Source organism: Poecilia mexicana, unplaced genomic scaffold (genome assembly GCF_051168715.1).
Source record: "Poecilia mexicana isolate PSO_F unplaced genomic scaffold, ASM5116871v1 scaffold_16, whole genome shotgun sequence".
Classification (NCBI taxonomy): domain Eukaryota; kingdom Metazoa; phylum Chordata; class Actinopteri; order Cyprinodontiformes; family Poeciliidae; genus Poecilia; species Poecilia mexicana.
This window is the reverse complement of record NW_028263385.1, coordinates 21,231,971-21,250,832: the sequence shown is the minus strand read 5'-3', so window position 1 is coordinate 21,250,832 and position 18,862 is coordinate 21,231,971. Positions and strand designations below refer to the sequence as shown.

At 39.9% G+C, this 18,862-nt stretch overlaps 1 protein-coding gene across 1 annotated transcript in view; it reads left to right on the top strand.

Moving 5' to 3' along the window:
• Positions 1 to 18,862, top strand: part of LOC106931798 (F-actin-uncapping protein LRRC16A-like) — a 51,415-nt gene that overhangs the window by 28,787 nt on the left and 3,766 nt on the right. Inside the window, exons 10-37 of the mRNA XM_088014245.1 lie at positions 353 to 441; positions 796 to 890; positions 1,968 to 2,054; positions 3,269 to 3,372; positions 4,307 to 4,384; positions 4,916 to 4,992; positions 6,111 to 6,215; positions 6,733 to 6,802; positions 8,489 to 8,570; positions 8,671 to 8,770; positions 9,216 to 9,270; positions 10,620 to 10,792; positions 11,159 to 11,227; positions 12,394 to 12,487; positions 12,647 to 12,745; positions 12,963 to 13,091; positions 13,322 to 13,453; positions 13,542 to 13,717; positions 13,807 to 13,894; positions 14,089 to 14,229; positions 15,648 to 15,714; positions 15,957 to 16,183; positions 16,341 to 16,453; positions 16,607 to 16,873; positions 16,949 to 17,159; positions 17,837 to 17,873; positions 18,014 to 18,274; positions 18,378 to 18,518. Coding sequence (XP_087870371.1) covers positions 353 to 441; positions 796 to 890; positions 1,968 to 2,054; positions 3,269 to 3,372; positions 4,307 to 4,384; positions 4,916 to 4,992; positions 6,111 to 6,215; positions 6,733 to 6,802; positions 8,489 to 8,570; positions 8,671 to 8,770; positions 9,216 to 9,270; positions 10,620 to 10,792; positions 11,159 to 11,227; positions 12,394 to 12,487; positions 12,647 to 12,745; positions 12,963 to 13,091; positions 13,322 to 13,453; positions 13,542 to 13,717; positions 13,807 to 13,894; positions 14,089 to 14,229; positions 15,648 to 15,714; positions 15,957 to 16,183; positions 16,341 to 16,453; positions 16,607 to 16,873; positions 16,949 to 17,159; positions 17,837 to 17,873; positions 18,014 to 18,274; positions 18,378 to 18,518 — 3,367 coding nt within the window. The remainder of the gene's footprint in view (positions 1 to 352; positions 442 to 795; positions 891 to 1,967; positions 2,055 to 3,268; positions 3,373 to 4,306; positions 4,385 to 4,915; positions 4,993 to 6,110; positions 6,216 to 6,732; positions 6,803 to 8,488; positions 8,571 to 8,670; positions 8,771 to 9,215; positions 9,271 to 10,619; positions 10,793 to 11,158; positions 11,228 to 12,393; positions 12,488 to 12,646; positions 12,746 to 12,962; positions 13,092 to 13,321; positions 13,454 to 13,541; positions 13,718 to 13,806; positions 13,895 to 14,088; positions 14,230 to 15,647; positions 15,715 to 15,956; positions 16,184 to 16,340; positions 16,454 to 16,606; positions 16,874 to 16,948; positions 17,160 to 17,836; positions 17,874 to 18,013; positions 18,275 to 18,377; positions 18,519 to 18,862) is intronic.

Below are 18,862 nucleotides of genomic sequence, written 5' to 3'. Positions count from 1 at the left end.
ATCAGGGATCAAAATCTGCCATATTTTCCTGAAGTGTGTGTTGGCTCAAATGGGCATCAGAATAAAAAAGGAATGGAAACAGGGTATAATTCAGGATGGAACATGACGTTATTTAAATCACAAGTGAGATTTGGCGATGTTTATGATTACCTATCTCAGCACTGCGTGAAAATAAATTCATGCACATTTCTTTTTAAGATTACAAAACAAGCCCAGAATGGAGAAAATGACATTGATTGGTACTAAATGGTGAACTGCACTCACTCTGTAGACGCTATTCCACCCACAACACATTTAATAAACAGATAATCTAGTTCTGAATATATATATTTTTTTCCTCATGTGCCCTTAGTCTGCAGACGTATGTGAGCAGATTCTTCGAGTTGTGTCTCGATCCAGTCGACTAGAGGAGATGGTGTTGGACAACGCGGGACTCAAAACGTGAGCAATACGTTTAATTTAATTTTGTTTCTGCTCTGTTTTAATTGCGGAAGAGCCCTCTGCCCAAGTTTGTTGAGGCGTGAGTATTTGATTCAGGGAATAATCTAAAGTTGAAATAATTTGAAGTAAATTAGAGCTTTTTTTTTTTTTTTTTTGGCTTTGATGCAACAGTAAATTTTAATCGGATAAATTAACAAATAAATCGTTTTAATCACTTTTAATTTTGTGTGATTTTTGTACATTTCTACTTCATATCGATATTTAATCATTTTACGTTTGACTCTTTCCATGGATGGATGAATGTTTTACATTTTCCAAGAGTATGTTGCCAATAAATCCTTTCACAACTTCCAGAGAGTTTGCCCAGAAGCTCGCTGCTGCCCTGGCCCACAACGCCGGCTCAGGACTTACTTCCATTAATCTTGCTAACAACCCACTGGAAGACAGAGGTACAGTCAATGTTCTGATCCACTTGCTGATTGATTCATTGCTGCTTTAAGGCTCCCTCTTATGCCTTTTATAGCCTCTACCGTCATTCAGTGCACTGCTCTTATGTTGCATTCTTTCTACTGCTTTAGCTCTCTTCATATTTAAGGTAGCGACTAGCAAGATGCGAGAAGGAATACCGAGTCCTTTTTATATATTCTGCTTTTTATATATTCTATGCTGGAGTTATTTACCTAGAACTAATTGTAACACTGTGGTTGGTGATGAGAAAGCATTCAGAGTTGGCAAAAATATTAAGTAAAATCTAATACAAAGCACGGCTACATTTGAACAAATCTGCAAACAGCAAAACAGAAGTAAAAACCTAAAACCTTTATTTAGTTTCATAAAATCTTTCCATCATTATTTCTAATATGCACTGCTTTACTTGACTTAATTAAATAAGGCTTAATTAATGAGTAGTAAGTGGTACAATAATTAATTATTTATTTAATTAAATAAAATTTAACTTAATTTGGACATTTAGGTTCCTATTGCTCATTGCTCTCTGGTTTGCCTCTTAAAATGAAAATAATGACAGTAATTTTACTTATTTTTTATTACATATGCGTCTTCACTATGTTTTCCTCAGCAACTGCCAGACTAATCTTCTTCTAGCTGTTTAAATATATTAGCTGGAAATTTAACCACTCTTTTCTGAATTTTTTTTTCTACATTCATTTTATCAGGATAAAAATTCATTGAAATTAAAAATCTCAAGAACACGAATGTCCTGGTGTAAACAGCAGCAGAATTTGCAGGTAATTTGAGGTTCCAGCAGTCCCATTATTTTCAATGGGCCTGAGGTTGGGGATAAAGAACCTCAATGTTTTAATTTGTGTCTGGTGTCGCAGTTATTGTTGGAACTGTGTCAAAATTACAGCCTTTCAGCAAATTAAATGCATCAAAATGTAAGTAACTCCTGTTAAGTTAGCCTGTAAAGCACTTTGCATTAAAAAGTTAAAAAGTAATTGACGCATCCTGTTGCAGGAATAAAAAAAATCCCTGTTTTTGTGTTTGTTTTCTTTTGCTTGCTGCAGGTGTTTCTTCTCTCGGTGCACAGTTTGCCAAACTTCGTTTGGGGCTCAAGCATTTAAACTTTTCCAAAACCTCACTCTCACCCAAAGGTATGTGCAGTTTTCCAGTTGCACAGCTGTGGCAACAGAGAAGACGATGTGATGTTTGTAATGAAACTGTGTTTTGATAGAGGCTTAAAAATGTAGTGCTTTGTGATGACTTTATTTTGAATTGTTGCCGCTTTGATTTCCCTTAATAGCAGATACAGTTCATATCTTTCATTAGTCTGATTGCGTCTCCAGCTGACTTGCTGCTGAGACTTATTACAGCACTAATAGAGTCGAGATGAAAAAGGAAGGAGACGATTTGCGTTCACAGGCTGTTTAGAGGCGTATTGTGTATTTCTGTCTGTTCTCCGGTGCTTTTAACTTTAGTTAATTAAACTAAACGGCGTTTTGCATAATGGGAAGTCCTTTCAACTCATTAAAATGGGAAGAACATTCAACAGAGAGTTTAGAAAGAACAAACGTGTCTGTCGTCCAACATTACATGCAGATTACATTGCTGATGTTTCCCAGTACCGGACAGCCTGTCAGGATTCACTGCCAACATGTTCTGCTCTCAGGAAGTCGATAGAGCTATCATGTTTCCACTCTGAATGTTTGAAAGGTCCTGTGCTGCCTAAACTGTAGCCCGACTCTCTTGTCAAAGGCTCAGTCCATATTCTGTGCCCCCAGAGAATTAATAGCACTTTTTAAATACCATTTTAACTATTTATTTTTCTACACGAGCTATGTTCTTTTCCATCTGTCTGACTTGATCAGAAGAGTCTCGGGATTTATGACCCGACAGGCTGTCAGGACATCACTGCTGAAATGTGTCAGATCAGCTTGTCAGTCATGTGATGGACATGGCACAAATCAGAGGCTGAACTCACAGCTGCATCAGGCTGCCATAGAAACAGCTTTTATTTTTCAAATATAATAAACCACTGGGCACTTTTGAAGTGATCCAATGATGCATTATCTGCAGAGATGCCTTTCTGTTTTTAGAGTTTTTAAAAGTGTATAATGTAAGAAAGTGATTTTGTGTAGCAGGACATTGACTTGCCTTTTGAAAACCATAAAAATCAGATCTATCTTTTGTGTTTACAACCAGAGCCGTCTGTCTCCAGCCTTCACCTGCTTCTCATTTCCTCTGTCATTTCCTTCAAAATGCTTTCAGAAATGTCAAGTGAAGATTTGAGCATAGTGATAAAGCCAACACTACAGGGCTGTTTATCTGTGTGTGTGTTTGTGTGTTTATGTGCTTGTTCTGGCTTTAGGGGTGAACAGCCTTTGCCAGTCACTGAGTGCCAACCCAACCATCGCCAGCAGCCTAGTCCATCTGGACCTCTCAGGAAACATGCTCCGAGGAGACGACATGCAGGTGGATACCCTGCCACTCAAGCTGGATCATGTGTCAAAAACAAAACAAATATTAATACATTAGTAATACCTAGCATGTTTGAAAACGCTCAGTGACTTGTGTGACCTGCATGTGAGAAGTGCATCTGTTCTTTCTCTGGACAGTCTAGTAATACTAGACACAAGAACAATGTTTCGGAAAGAAGTTAGGTGCATGTTTGGAAAAACAGAGAGTGGATAAAATATTCACTAAAATTCTCTAAAATCAAAAAATACAAAACATTTTGCTTCAGTGACATAAAAGAACACAAAGCTAATTCACTAGTATTCAATGTGATTTAATTTTGAGACACTGCAACTGAGCATAGTACATTGAACTGTCCTTGCTCGTGGGTATGCGATAGACATGATGCATGCTTTTAAAAGTCTCCGCCAGTGCAATTGGAAAAAGTGCGGCATACATTTCTATTCAGCTGGCAGTCACAGCTGACAGCTCTTTGTCTCTACAACTAGAAACTGAGATTTGCTCCAATTCTTTTTAGAAAATACAGAACAAGTTGGTTTAGGTTGAATGGAGAGCATATGAAGAACACTTATCAATGTTTGCCACGTATTGTTAAGTAGATTTAAATTTAGACTTCAACTAGACAGTCCCAACACATGAATGTGCCTTGATCCAATTGTGTGTTTAGACTCTTTCTTCAACTGCATGGTGAATTTTCACACCAGAATAAAGTCTTTTGCAGCCTGTAAACCATCTTATTCCACTTTCTGCATTCAGCTCCATCCATCTTTCCATCATCTCTAAACAATAGTGAAAAAATATCCCACAGTGGGATGATGCCTGATGGAGAGGTGTTGTTTTTTTTTTGTTGTTTTTTTGTGTGTAATATACAGTGTCTGTTTTCCACCAAATACAACATTTAAACTTTTGGTCTTTTTATTCTTGTTTCTAGCATTTCTACAACTTCCTCGGTCAACCCAACAGCCTGGCAACACTAGAGCTCTCCAACACAGACTGCGCACTGGATCAGGTGAGGCTGCACGACTAACAGAAAGTAGCTAAATGAAATGCATTTGTGCTGAGCAGATATTTCCATCAATCATAACAGAACCGCATAACAGAACATACCCCCTAAAACTTTCAGCATTTCTTTCTGCAAACCATAACCTGCTGTTAGGGTTGTAGATGAGTGGAAAACGACCTGCTGGCCAATGAATAACTTTGTTGTGGGAGGTGTAATCTAATTTTGCACACCCATTCAATTTGTTGTTGCAGGTCACTGCGCGATGAAGTGGTCTGAATAGTGTTGGTGATATATTGATGTGGGTCTGAGAGCCAGCCACGGCTTATTGATTGGTTTGAGATGTAACCAGCTGTCAGACATTCGCTGAACTTATCGATTAAGCCTGAAATCATATTTTGTCTTTTCACAGTCGGATGGAAACGTGGACAAATAAAACCGCTTTGCCGTGAAAACGGCTCCCATATTCGAACTCGCTGACATTTGAACGCCTCGTTGCAGAGACAATTGCAGTTACGTGTGGGTTTTGTTGCGTTTCAGGTTTGCTCGGCTCTGCTGCGAGGCTCAGTTCAACACCTCTCTGTTCTCAATGTGTCCAAAAGCATCTTCCCTCACAGGTAAATGAATATCAACATTTTAATAGCTTAAACGGAATGAGGAAATTTGTATCTTCCAAATGTTTTGTGAGAACTTGGGAGATTGAGTGAGTTAAAATAAAAGCTGACCAGATCAATATTAGATGGTCTGTTATTTCCTACTTTGATGGAAATATTTAGGTGTTTTTGATAAGGATTTAAATGTGAGTTGGATACAACTAGACAGTTGAAGGTCCTAGATTGAGTATCTGGAATATGTTTTAATGTGATCTCAGTCTGGAATAATCTGTTTTTCATCATTCCTTGTTGTGCTGTCTTTGAGCTGTTAGAGATATCCAGGGTTCCTACACAGTCTTGAAATGTGTGGAAAGGTTTTCCATTATTATTTTAAAGGTCTGGATAAGTATGGAAAATAGAAATGTTATTCCTTTCCTCGTTTTTAAAAACAAACATTTCTATTAATGCTTTAGTATCACAGTGGTTTTCACATTTACTTTTAACTAGTGATGTTTTTTGTTTTTGTTTTTTTTTTTTTTACTTTCTGACTACATTTACACTGATTAAATATCCAACCAGACCAAACAGATTTTGGTCTTCAAACTTCAAATTGTAGTAAGATTGTAGTAAATAGGTCATTCAGGTTAGATTGCAAAGTTTTTCAAACTTCAGTAAATTTTGTGGTTTACTGTTTGAAGACTGGATGTTTTTTTTTTTTTTTTTCTGAGAATTTTCTGCTGTTTTTTCTGCTTTTTATACTTCCACTGCTCACAAGCTCTCCATCACAGTGAGCATGTTGGTGTATGACACCTGCTGGCTACCAAGGGAAATTACATCATTCATGCAAGGGAAAGTACCCATGTTGTTTGGGGTTTGTGCTTTTGCCAACCTGGAATGTTTCTCCATGTTTTTCTCTCTGTGTCCTTGTATTTTCCAGCTCTCGTTTTTTTTTTTTTTTTTTTTTAATCCTCACGGTATAACTGTTTGTGAAGCTCAGATGGATGTTTTTCTTAAAAGACGAATTAAATACACACTGAGTCACGGGTTTCTTCTACATGAAAAGAAGTTTGAAATATTGATGCTGGTTTGAGTTGTAGGTCACACTGATTTTATTTTTGTTTGTTTTCTTTTGGGTTGCACAGGAAAGGCAAAGAGGTGCCTCCATCATTTAAGCATTTCTTCAGCAGCGCCACGTCTCTCAGCTCCATCAATGTGTCGGGAACCAAGCTGCCGCCAGAGGCTCTCAAGTGAGACAAAAATTCATTCACGAGTTCATATTCATTCCCTTAGATCTCAGCTCAAATTCCTTAAGATGATTCTCAGAAAATCAATTTAAAACGAGCAACCTCTACTTTTTATCAGCATCCCTGGTACTGATCTACACCTTTTTGTTCATCTTTTATTAAAGTGGCATTTTCACTCTAAAATAAATACACGTGTAACTCAACCTTTATTTAGTTTTTAGGTGAATTGTGTGTACCACACTAATTGGTACCTTTGCCGTTAAATTCTCTTGTAATTAAGCACTTCTTGTGTATTAACATGACAAAAGATTGGATCAGAAACTCCATACTGAACTGATTTTTAATCGATGGGTGTTTTTTTCTTTTTTTTGTTTTTTTTTGTTATTATACAACAACTTTTTTAAACAAAAATCCTGATTCATAAACACCAATATTAAGTTGACTCTGTAAATATTTAATTTCCCTTGTTCTGTATATTAAAGTTATTGCATTCTGCATTCACCGTGTAAACTTTGAACAGAGCACTTCTGCTTGGCCTGGCCAGTAATCCCAGTTTGAAGGATGTCTCACTGGATCTCAGCTGCTGTGAGGTAAGACCACTCTCATGTTCTACATGAATTAATTTCCTGTTCATCTGCTCAGTTTGTGTCAATAAAAACCAGTCTAAATGATGGGTGCACTAACACGTCCATACGACGAGGGCTTTCAAGATCCATTTGAGAATATTGGTGCTTAATCGCATAATTAAAACCTGACTAGTTGGTGTAAACTTTGTTGGATGAGTCATTGCACTCAACCATTGGAACCAAGGTTTGTATTTTTTATTGCACTCTCCTCTTTTTGATTGCTCCTGTTAGCGCAAGTTTTGTGATTCCAGTTTTCATCAATTTGGAAGTATTTCTCATCCAATGCGATGGAGTTTTTAGGATGCACTTGAATGCCACTTGACAGGCCAGTGGCCGCGCCAAGAGGCAGCATAATGGACTCGTTGGCAAACAGCAGGGAGTGGGTGATGGAGGAGGCGGGGAACACAGGAGGGGGCGGGGGGTCCAGTTTCCCTCTGTTTCATCACAGGATGCACTAAGGCTTGCTGCCATCTCCTCTCTCCCTTGTTGAACAGAGACAGATTGCCGCAGAGCATAATGACTAAAGATAGCTCATGAATACAAATTATACAGGATGTCTTCTTCTAAAAAATCTTCTCCGACTGAATCTTCGGGGTGAAATGATGCCTTTTCAAAGCCTGTAATGAAGCGTTCGACAGAGGCGGCCCTGAGCTGCTCTGAGCGAGCAAAACGGTGTGAAAAATCCAGCCTTTCTGCTGCTCCCTGCTGAGCATGTTTTGCATGCCAGTGTGTTTGTCTTTGATGAGTTTTGTGTTTGAAAACCAGAATGATCATTAAGCATCTGTGGGTTTCGTTGTTGGTAATTGCTGGCTTGGCTTTGACATGCTGTTTTCTCCTCCTAATGCTTCTGTAAGCTTGGGCATTGTGTAAGTATCTATGCGCTCAATCTTATTTGTCAATGTCTCATTCTTTCCTCGTTTTATTTGCATGTTTGCATTTATATGAATAAATTAGGGAAATCACAACTTTGTGGCAAAATTTCCATATCTGGATTTTGTAAAATTAGGACTTGTGTCAGTTTTATTCTGATTTCTCTAGTAACTGTAATTTAGAAAGAAAAAAAAAAGTTTTTTTTTTCTAGTTTTTATACGTTGAACAATAATTGCAAAACAGTGTGAGAGAGGTAGTTAATAAAACGTTGCCATAAAAGCGTGTTTCCATTTTAGAACAAATGTGTCGTATCTGATACACACAGCTAAAATATCTGTGCATGTTCTCTGAATGTCTGCTGGAGTCAAGCTCTCTATCCCCTTATTGCAAGTTGACTGGCCCACAGACATGTCTTAATATCATAAAGAACTGTTCACTTTTACATGCAGCGTTTCCGTCCGTGCTTCCTCTGACCTAACGCCTCACTGGAACCGAGCAGTTTTGTTGTTAGTCCTACGTCGTAGTGGTTAAGTACGATGTGTGGGCTGATCATAAAACGGTCAGACGTTTCAGTTACTGACGAGCATCATGTCACAAGTTGGGGACGGTCAGGCTTAAAGTCGACTATCTCCGATCTCACCATTTAATTTTTTTTGTATATTTTTATGTTTTATCTGTTGTTGTTATTGAAAACTTTGCGATATGTGATAAGTAAGTCTCCTAATAAACACACATTAACTCTCCCTGCCTTTTTTTTTTTGTTTTTGTTTTTCTTTTCAGCTTCGTTCGGGTGGTTCTCAGATCCTTGAAGGTTGCATTGCAGAAATCCCAAACATTTCCAGTCTGGATCTTTCAGATAACGGTGCGATGGCAACGCCTATACTCTTGTGGACTTCTGAGCCAAAAATGACCAAAGATGTTTGAAGAGACATCAATAAAAATGTAATAATCTCTCTGTTTAGGCTTGGACTCGGAGCTGTCCACTCTTCTCGTTTGGTTGGCCAAGAACCGCTCCATCAAACACCTGTCTTTGGGAAAGAACTTCAACAACATCAAGTCCAAGTAAGCATGCAGAGATGGAGGAGGGGGCGGGGAATATGGATTTGGATGGTGGAGGTATGACTGGTTAGGATTAAAATGAACTTGACACTAAAATTTTTATCCGATTTTATTTTTTTCTCTCTGACGTTCAACAGTGAAGGGACAAATGGTCTTTAAAAACATACTAAGCACGGTGACAACGAGATTTATGTGCTGCTAAAGCTGCTGAGGCCTGTTTACTACAACATGAATTATTAATCATATCAAGTACATGTTTCTTGTCACCTAGCAAAACCCAACACGACTTGCTGCTCTGCTTGAAATGAAGGGTGGTTCTGCAGAGGAGGCGACATTTTAGATTTTTGTTTTTAAAAATAATTATCACTGCACTTCTCCAACTCTCGTCTGTCAAAGAAAGAATAATTTCCCCATCCCCCCCGCCACCCTCTTGTCTTGTTTGTATTAGAAACCTCGCTCCAGTACTGGATGGCCTGGTTCACATGATTCAAGAAGAGGAGTCGGTAAGTATTTAATTTCTCCACCGTCTTCTCTGTGTAGCGTTGTGCACCGATCAATAATGCTAAAGCGAAGGCATCAAAGCACAGGGTTTGTGTTGCGAGTGTGTAACCTGCCATGTCAAGGAACTGCTACGCGCGATGAGCCCTTCTCCCTGTGGAGACTTAAAGAATTAGTCTAACCTTTCACAGACCCTCTGTCCATCTGCTTCGTCTTATCTCACCCTGTAATGAGAGCTGTAACAAGTTTTACTCTGGTGTCTGCCCTTCTTTCTCTGCCCCCCGTGATGGATTGATGGTCCTTCTGTGCAATGAGTTAAATTTCTCTCTGGGTGTTTATGCAGCGAGGGTGCAAGTGCATCATCATTCGTATTGAGGGTGGAGAGTGGTGTGTTTTTACTGGTATATCAGCTGGCAAAAGTACACAGAAACTAAAATGGATGGGAGGTGAATTAAGATGCTTAATGGAAAGATGTTCAGCATGTGAACAGCAAGGAAATGTGCATTTTTTTTAGATAAAGAATAATTATAGCAATGACCAAATAAGAGAGCTCTCGTTTTTTTGTATGTGTAAGTTGCACTTTTTTTCCTACTGCATAGTATAAGCGGTTAACAACCAGATCTGACATCAAAGTGATCGCTTGTTGAGATAAAATGCTCATGTGGCTTTTGGAAAACCATACATTTAATACATTCTCGCACACATAGTTATTGTTTTAAATTCAGTGGGATGGGTTTTGCATGTGCAGATGCTGCCTGAAGCTGATGCACATTATTGTCAGAGACACAAAGTCCTGCACCGACATGGAGTGAATTGCCACACGTAGAGGAAGAAGCCATGACTCCAAAACTAACATAAAAAGCCAGATTACAGTGTACAAATGCACTTGAGGGACAATTGCTTTATTTGGGGGGTTACAGTTGAGCCCATAGCAGTATGTTTGTCATTGTGAGAAAACTCCAATTTGTACCATCAACTTTAAAATACAGTAATGTTCTATTGCTTCAATGTTTTTTGTTTTTTTTAAAAGGGAATTATTGTAGAGCCAACACCTCAGTGAGAGTATTAAGCTGCATCGGCATGCTGTCTTTATATGTAGTCACTGCCAGTCTGTCATGTTAGTGCAGTTCTCATTCTCTTAATATGACCCAGTGCTGCAAAATAATAAATTCCTACGTGTAAAAGGTCAGTGAAGGTCTATCTAAAGGGCCAAAGCAGATTTTATTACATGACGCCTAAATATTAAATACTAAATATTCTTTCCCAAGCAGCTTTTTCAGACAGAGACATTTTGATCTGATTCATTGTGCTCTGTCCTCCCCTCCTCCTATCGTTCCTTCCTCTCCACCCCCAGCCCCTCACCTCTCTGTCTTTAGCTGACTCCAGACTCAAAAGTGACCTGACCATCGTCCTCAACGCCCTCGGCAGCAACTCCACACTCACCCGGCTGGACATCAGCGGCAACGCCATGGGGGACATGGGAGCCAAGATGCTGGCGAAGGCGTTGCAAATCAACTCGAAACTCAGGTGACTCCCAGCGTGTTCAGGAACAAAAGAACCGTCCCACATGTCTGTCAGCCTTGGACTCATCAAACTATTTCTTCTACATGCAGTGACCAATCAGCTAGCTTCCCATAAAATGTTATTGTTAAAGGGGTTATTGATAAGCACAACCAAACAGTATGAAAGACTCAAACACATTGGTAACGACCTCAGAGTGTCACAGTGACTAAAAGATACAAGTGAGTCACAACTCAAATTTTAGTTGATTTATGTTTATGTAGCATGAGCTTTAGGTAACTTCCATGCTTCAAAATCCATATGTCCAATATTTTTTGTGATAATGGAGGTGTGTGTGTGTGTGTGTGTTTTTTTTTTTTTTTTTTTGCACAGGACTGTAATCTGGGATAAAAACAACACCGGCCCTCAGGGCCTTCAGGATGTAGCAACCGCTCTGGAGAAGTAAGTAGAACTGTAAAATCTTTTTATGCACCAATCATGACAGCTTAATGTTTCCACTGACTGATTTACTCATGACTACAATTAGCATGTTGACATAAAGCTATTCTAGATCTACATATTTATGAATTAACATCTTTGACATGGTTACACTGAGCCTGCGCCTACATGTTATGAGTAAAAGCATGTGTATTTTAAAAATACACAGCAAGTGGAAAAGATGAACATCACTCTACCTCTTATCTAAGTTAAAATATCTCTGTTAGCTGTTACAGCAGCGACCTCTTCTACGTTCATGCTGAGTAGAAGGAAACATAGAGGTACTTATAGACAGGAAGGAGGGAGAGTAAAGGAAGGCAGGGGGGGAAAAGGCAAAGTGACAAACGGGGAACTGTCAAATGACAAAATACAGCCTACGAGGGAAAAGGGAAACACATCAGAGTAAGGAAAACATCAGGACTAAGCAGATCAGATATCGTCCTTTTGACGCTTCTGTTGAATCTTCCAAAGTGGCTGCATTTATTTCTGGGACAAGCATCTGAGCTCTTGGTGGCTGTTCAGATGCAAACATGTCCTCTCTTTGCAGCTCTGATCCTCCCAGCAGCGCGTCGCCCCATTTCCCCTTTGAGTTGCTGGGTTGCATTATTCAAAGGATGATGTCTTCTTTTTTTTTTTCTTGTTCCTTGTCCCTGATCGTGATTCTGTGCAGCAGTCATGTGTGTTTTTATCCATTCATTTAATGTTCTTCTGCCTCTGCAGCTCTGCTCATTCATTCCAGGTTTATTTCAGAAGTTCTGCACAGAATGTCAAATGTATGTTTGTGTTAGAAGAAGCTTTGTATTTTATCGGTCAGACTGGAATTTGAGTTAAATAAATATTTTCACAAGTGTGAAAAAAAGAAATAAGAGTATGGGAAGTTATGTGTTTAACGACCTTTAAATGTATGTAAACCCTGTTTTACTACCCATGAATTTTTGCAATGCTTACAATTTTGTTTACTTAAATTAACTACAACTAGATATAATTTATTCATTTATTTTATTTTATTTTTTTGCAACATCAGCAAATGTTTTTTTTTTTTTTCTTTTATTGTAAATCTTTGCATATTTTTCTCTGCTTCCATAATATAAACTCGTACTGGAACGAAATGCTCTGTGTATTTGCATTAGAAACTTTACCATTCGCTTCATGCCCATCCCAATCATCGATGCCTCGCAGGCCCTGAAGGCCAGCCCTGAGAAAACAGAGGATGCCTTGCTAAAGGTAAAGTACAGGTTACTTAAATTCTTCTTTTTTTTCCCCTACCTTGCTAAAACAAAATTGTAAAATCAACAAAACACCAACTTTATTTTACATTTTTATGGCTCGTGCTTATTAATCAGACATTTACCTTTTTTTTTTTTTTTTCTTTTTTTTCCCCAGATTGAGACATATTTATACAGGAATCATGAAACTAGAAAGCACCTGCAGGAGCAGGCCTATCGCCTCCAGCAGGGTATCGTAACCACAACCACTCAGCAGGTGAGTGAGCACAAACAGACAAAGACAAGGATCTCTACCGCGCACTGCTATAACTTTTTTTTTGTTTTTTTTCCCCACAATGATGCCATAGATCGACTTAAAAAAGTGTTGGACCGTCATTGGCTCCTGTTCTGAACGATTTGTCTTTAAAGGGGATGTGACTGTTTGCTAAATGCAAACACAGTAAATGACCAACCGTCACAATCTTGTTTTCCAGATGATAGACCGAATTTGTGTCAAAGTCCAAGACCATTTGAACTCACTGAAGAACTCCGAGGCTGACGCCATCTTGGAAGACGTCAGATCAGCGGAAAATCTCATCAAGGATGCAAGAAATTCTAAAACGGTGAGGAAACATGCAATAATTTCAGCTGCACTCTTAGTGTTTTTGGGGTTTTTTGTCTTTTAGTTTCTATAAAATATACTTTACATAAGCAATAGCTTAATCAAATGACTCTAATTTTAAAGTGCAACTCTAATGAGATTTAGCACATTAGATCACTGCAGCTTATCTTAAGAATGAACCAACATGTTTGTGACGTTGTTGTGAATACTGACTTCTCTGCGTGATCCTAGCTGCTCCGTAACCTTTACCACCTTGGATCAGCATCCAGAGAGGAGCTGAACAGTTCATCAGCAGGTCCCATCCAGGAGCAACTGGAGTCCATGGCTGGAGAGGTCACCACCGTCATGGATCAGCAACTCCAGGTGGGATGTTTGTGCTAAAAATATTTATAGCTGCTGGAAGCTAAACAAGATCGGCATGGTCATTTTGTGATGTGGTCGGGGCCTTCAGTCTCTGCTGGAGTCCATGATGGACACTGCGGAGTCTCTGTGTCCACATGTGATGAAGAGGGGAAATCTTCGTCCTGAGTTGATGAAAGCAAGCTCAACCAAGATGGTCGTACCTAAATGCTTCGTCACTCAAACCCTCCTGGAGCAGTCTGGGGTGGATATCATCAACAAGATCAGGTCTGTATCTCCGCTGCACCGGCTTTGAAGACTTTTCAAAAATCTTTTTATCGACTTTTTACCTTCTCTCATCTTCTGAAATGACTCAGTGAGGTGAAACTGAGTCTGGCCTCCTTTCTGTCGGATCGCATCGTTGATGAGATACTAGAGGCTCTCTCCACATCACAGCTCACACTGGTAAGAAGACGCCAGTTTACTTCGTCCTGCCACGTCTGACGGAATATATGAAAACAAAACAAATCCAGAGTTAAGTTGATGAGATTCTTAAGTTAACGCCTCATGTTTGCTAGCGTCATTCATGCTCGGGGAAGCCGAACCCTGTCTCACCCTCTCTCTGTTTTTTTTTTTTTTTCCATAACTCGTCTCATCAGGCAGACCATCTGGTGCAACGAGGACGCCGCTTGGTGCAGCAGGAGTCTGTGGATCTGGACGTGCCTGAGGAGAAGATTCCTAAACGAGCGTCTGCTGAGATACTAGAGGCAGAAAGGCTCGAGGATCTGGAAACATGTATGGTAGGTGACCACTTTTTTTTTTTTTTGTGGTTAAACCAGTACACTGGCCAGCACTGGCCACAGAGGATTTTATTAAATCCACTTTTGTTCTTTGTACCGTCTTTGTGCAAACAAATTGTTTTATATTGTGTAAAGTTTTAAAGTGTCAGTGTACCTCTGTCAAAACATTTTTATTTTATACTTTGGTTTTATTACTACCCTGATGGTTTTTTCCTCTGAAGTTTTTTTTTTTTTGTAATATTTTTCAGGAAGCGATCCGACTCTTATCTTGAGCCGTTTTTATTTTTATCTAATTTACTTTGGTGGCATTTTAATAACTATTTGAATCACTTCACAGGGAAGACTTAGTGCAGCACAGTCTCCAGTCATCCGTCGTTTCTCTATAGCACTTCTGCTCATAAGTATTTTCACCCCTGCTCTCGATCCTGTTTCTTCCTCTTCTTCCACTTCTCTCGCTGCATGAGTTTTTCCATTTTCCTCCTTAAGCCTTATGGTGTGTTATTTTCTCTTCAATCTTCTCTTCTGTTCTTTCTTGCCCTTTCTACCTTTGCTCCTTGGAGACTCTGTGCTGCACCAGCGTAAGTAACACAGGACTGCCCCGCTGTACACTCCTTTCTCTCCCGTTTTTGTCTGACTTTATTTTTCACCTCTCTTCAATGTGCTTGCTTGCTGGACAGTCCTCTGTGGCTTCTAAGCCGCTCTGTTTCATCTGCTTAAGAATCTGTACAGAAAATGCACTTTATTTGACTAACGGTACTTTGTTCTTCTTATCATCGTGTTGAATAATGGATTTCATAAACCTCTGCACTGTTTTTTATTTATTTTTTGTCACGCTGCTCTGTTCCGCTTCATAAAGTGCACCGTTTGTCGTCGTCACTATGTGAATGTGGGTCAGAATCAAAATGGGATGCATTAAGAAGTCACTATGAACAGAGTGCATGTTATGATCCAGAGATATATCCCAGCTCAGTTATTCCAATGTTATCCAGTTGTTAGTGTTTTAAGATTTTACACACTGTGAAATTTCAGACTTTTGTTGGTATTTTTGAAGTTATGCTTGTTTTTTTTTTTATAATACCTGCAAAACTGCTCAGAGTTTTTGGGAGGAATGTTTTGCAAACATTATGATATTCTGACCTCTTTCAGTCATACAAATAAAAGACCGAATGTTACAACACACCGTCACGCAGTCTGCAAAGTAAATGAAAGTTCATGATGACGTGTTTGTAGCTCCGGGTTTTGGTGGATGATAATACATGCTTTTGTTGTTTTTTGGTTTATTTTTAATTTGCACAAACTCAGTGAACTTATTGGACTTCCACATGCATTGTACTAGAAATGCTTGCTTGTTAAAAACCACAACTTTTTTCCCCCCCCCGCAGTTGAGATGTCTGACTAATTTCTGCTGTTCTCTTCAGATGACTCCTAAGTCGAAAAGGAAAAGCATTCACAGCAGAATGCTGCGACCCGTGTCTCGTGCCTTTGGTAAGTTGTTTTGTTCTCAATTTAATGTATCAATAACATTTTTTGAAATAAGCTTAGACACAGAGCTGGTGCTGCCAATAGCTACAAATCCCATAATGAGCTTATTTTAACTTCCGAGCAGTCCTTCTCTTGCTCCTGAATGTTTTATTTGTTCCAAGTTTTTGGCGCGTGAGCTTATTAAAGTTAATGGAACGACGAATGTGTCCATGTTTTGAGAATCTTATCAAAATCCAAACCTGCAGAGATGGAGTTTGATCTCGACAAGGCCCTGGAGGATGTTCCCATCTACATGGAAGACGCCTCCACTTCGTCCCAAACTCCTCCCACTCCATCTGTGGGTGGGCCCAAAGCGGAGCAGCGTCCGTCCGGAGCGATCGCAGAGCTGCCGTCTGAGGAAGAGAAGAAACTGCAGCATTTCACCAAACTACGGCCGCGAAGGAACAAAAAGATGCATTCTAGTAAAGTAGCTGTAAGTAAAACATTGCTTCTCTATTGCGACTTAACTACCAGTCAAAAGTTAAGTCGTCAATAATTTAAGTTTTTGGACTTGCGAGTGCTGAAATAAACAGGCAAAGAGTAGATCGTTGATACTGGATTTTTCTTTGTTTCGTTTTTTTGTCTTTCAGCAAATTAACAACACTCCATCTCAAGAAGGGGGCGAACAAAATGGTCTCATGGGCAGAGTGGATGAAGGAGTGGATGAATTTTTTTCAAAGAAAGTCACCAAGATGGATTCAAAGTGAGAAACTACTGAAAAAGAAAATGACAGATAAAATAGTCCAAATAAGCTCATTTCCATTTTGTTAAACTTGAACATATTCTTATATTGCATTTGGTCATCTGCTTAGTTTTGACTTTAACATGCTATGCTTCCTCTACTGCCTCCTTTAAGACGGGCTTTGAAGAGCTCAGAATCTCAAGATGGAGAAAAGAAGAAGAGTAAAGGAGGATTTCTGAATCTCATCAAGCGATCCTCCAAATCCGATAAGTCTGATAAGTCTGACAAATCAGATAAGTCAGAGAAAAGTCAAGCAGCTCCAACATCCTGTGGTGCGCCCGCAGCCTCTGCTGCAGCCTCTGCTGCAGCCTCTGCGATCCCAGAGGAGCCCTCCTCTCCAAAGGTGGCAGTCAGGAGCCCACCTCCTGAACCAAAGTCGAGGTACAGCTAACCCACGATCACGCCTAACGTACGCCTCAGTTTCAGCTCCTCTGACGGTGTCTGTCTCCAATCCAGAGACTCCTCCACCCGCTCACAGCCCACAGACTACAGCAGCAGCTCCGACCGGTCCGAAGAACTGAGGACTCCGGACTCCATAGATGAACCCTGGGAGGGTTCGGACGGCAGGGGAAGTCCTCAAGGCGGGAAGAGGTACACTGGAGTGCAGATGATGGGAAGTGGCCTCTTGGCAGAGATGAAAGCAAAACATGAGAGGAGAGCATACAAGGTGAGTAACGTCAGCTGGAACAAAAAATCATGTGGTAGATTAGGGAATAACAAAACCATCCATTCACTTTCTACAAGGAATTTTCCCTTTTTATCCATTTTTTCTATACACTCTAGTTTGAACACCTTGAGAACATAAAAATAACTAGAAATCTGGGTCTGGAAAACTTTGATCTCAGCATTTCTCTATGTGACACAACGCTCTTGACTTCAATCAGAACCTTTGAATAAAATGAATGTCTAATCCAATTGTTGTCAGCAAAATTACACTAATTGTATATTTTTATTTGACTTTACATTTGGGCAGGACATTTTTTTCCCCCCCGATGATTTATTTATTCTCAGCAGATTGTCCCAATGTAATTCCCTGCATGTGCTTCACATTTGCAACATTACTATTTTTGGGCTGCAGATAAATAGTCATAGAGCTGCTCCAACCCTCTGCTTGTTCTAGCAGGTTTCCAGGTGTGTGTGCAGGTGAAATGGGGGATCACTGTTTTCTCAAAGCAGGTCGTAGAAAGCAGGAGCTGCATCCTCGGTGTTTCACTGCGTCAGTCATTTATCCTCTGGGATGTAGCTGTACATTTGTGTTCTTTTAGAAAACTGCGTTAAAGAGAAATAGCTACATCTGTTTGTAACAGGCAGTGATTCCATATTTTGTCTTTGTGTGTCTTGCAGTCTTCCAGCCCTGACAGGCCTGACAGCAATGCAGCAGGTAAGATACAAGGAGAAATTTATGATTAAAAAGGATAAAATGAGGCAACGTTCAGAAAAAACTTTTGCAAGGCACTGTACTTAGATAGTTTTTGGTGGTCATTTCAAAGAGTTATTTTATCTATTTGTATTTGTTGACAGCCAAGTCCCAATCCTCAACTACTGAAAGCAAGACTTCCAGTTGTCCCACTAACAAAGCCAATGCTGCTGCTGCAGAAAAGTCCTCGCCCCGTAGTGAAGCCAAGTCCGAACCTTCCGCTCGCCTCAGAGCCACGTCTTCCTCAACGTCCCCTGCAGGACCAGTAAACCCTAAGCCACCAGTGCCACAAGGAGCAAAGCCAGCCCTGGCTGCACGGCCCACCATCCCCCAGAAGCCGAGGGCCAGCAGCGGCAGGAGCACAGGTATGCTGCGCAGTCTGCACAAGCTGTCTGCAGCTTTTAGAATCACTTTTTAAAAACGGCCAAATTTTACAAAGTTATATTTCATGCCTGTTTTTTCGCATAGATGAGAGTTCAGCGTCCCCCATCGGCAGCGGCCATGCATCTCCCAAAATTCTGCCCTCCACCCTAAAAAGGACAATGTCAGAAAAAGACAAGGAGCCCATTCTGCAGACCGGAGTTTCCACCAACAAAGGCCCTCAGGAAGGTGAGTCACAAAATCAGCTGAAAACTTTCACTTTCAAACGCTAAATAATCTTGGCAGCCCCTTATGAACAGTTTTAACTGTGTTCATCTAACAGACTCAGTTCCTCTGTGACCTCATGTTGCTGCTCTGTGTCTAGCATGTGACAGATGTGACTGATAGATTCAGGCCAAGAGCGTTGCTGATTGAAACTGTATTTTATCTGCTGCGCATCATAAATCAGACATGCAAAGTATGTATTTATTTTTTTTACTGTCTCTTTTTGTATCGAGCAATCCTTAAAATCAGTTTTTACAGACTGTTCAACCTTGCATTCAAGTCGATAGTAAGAAAAAGAACGCCTTGCA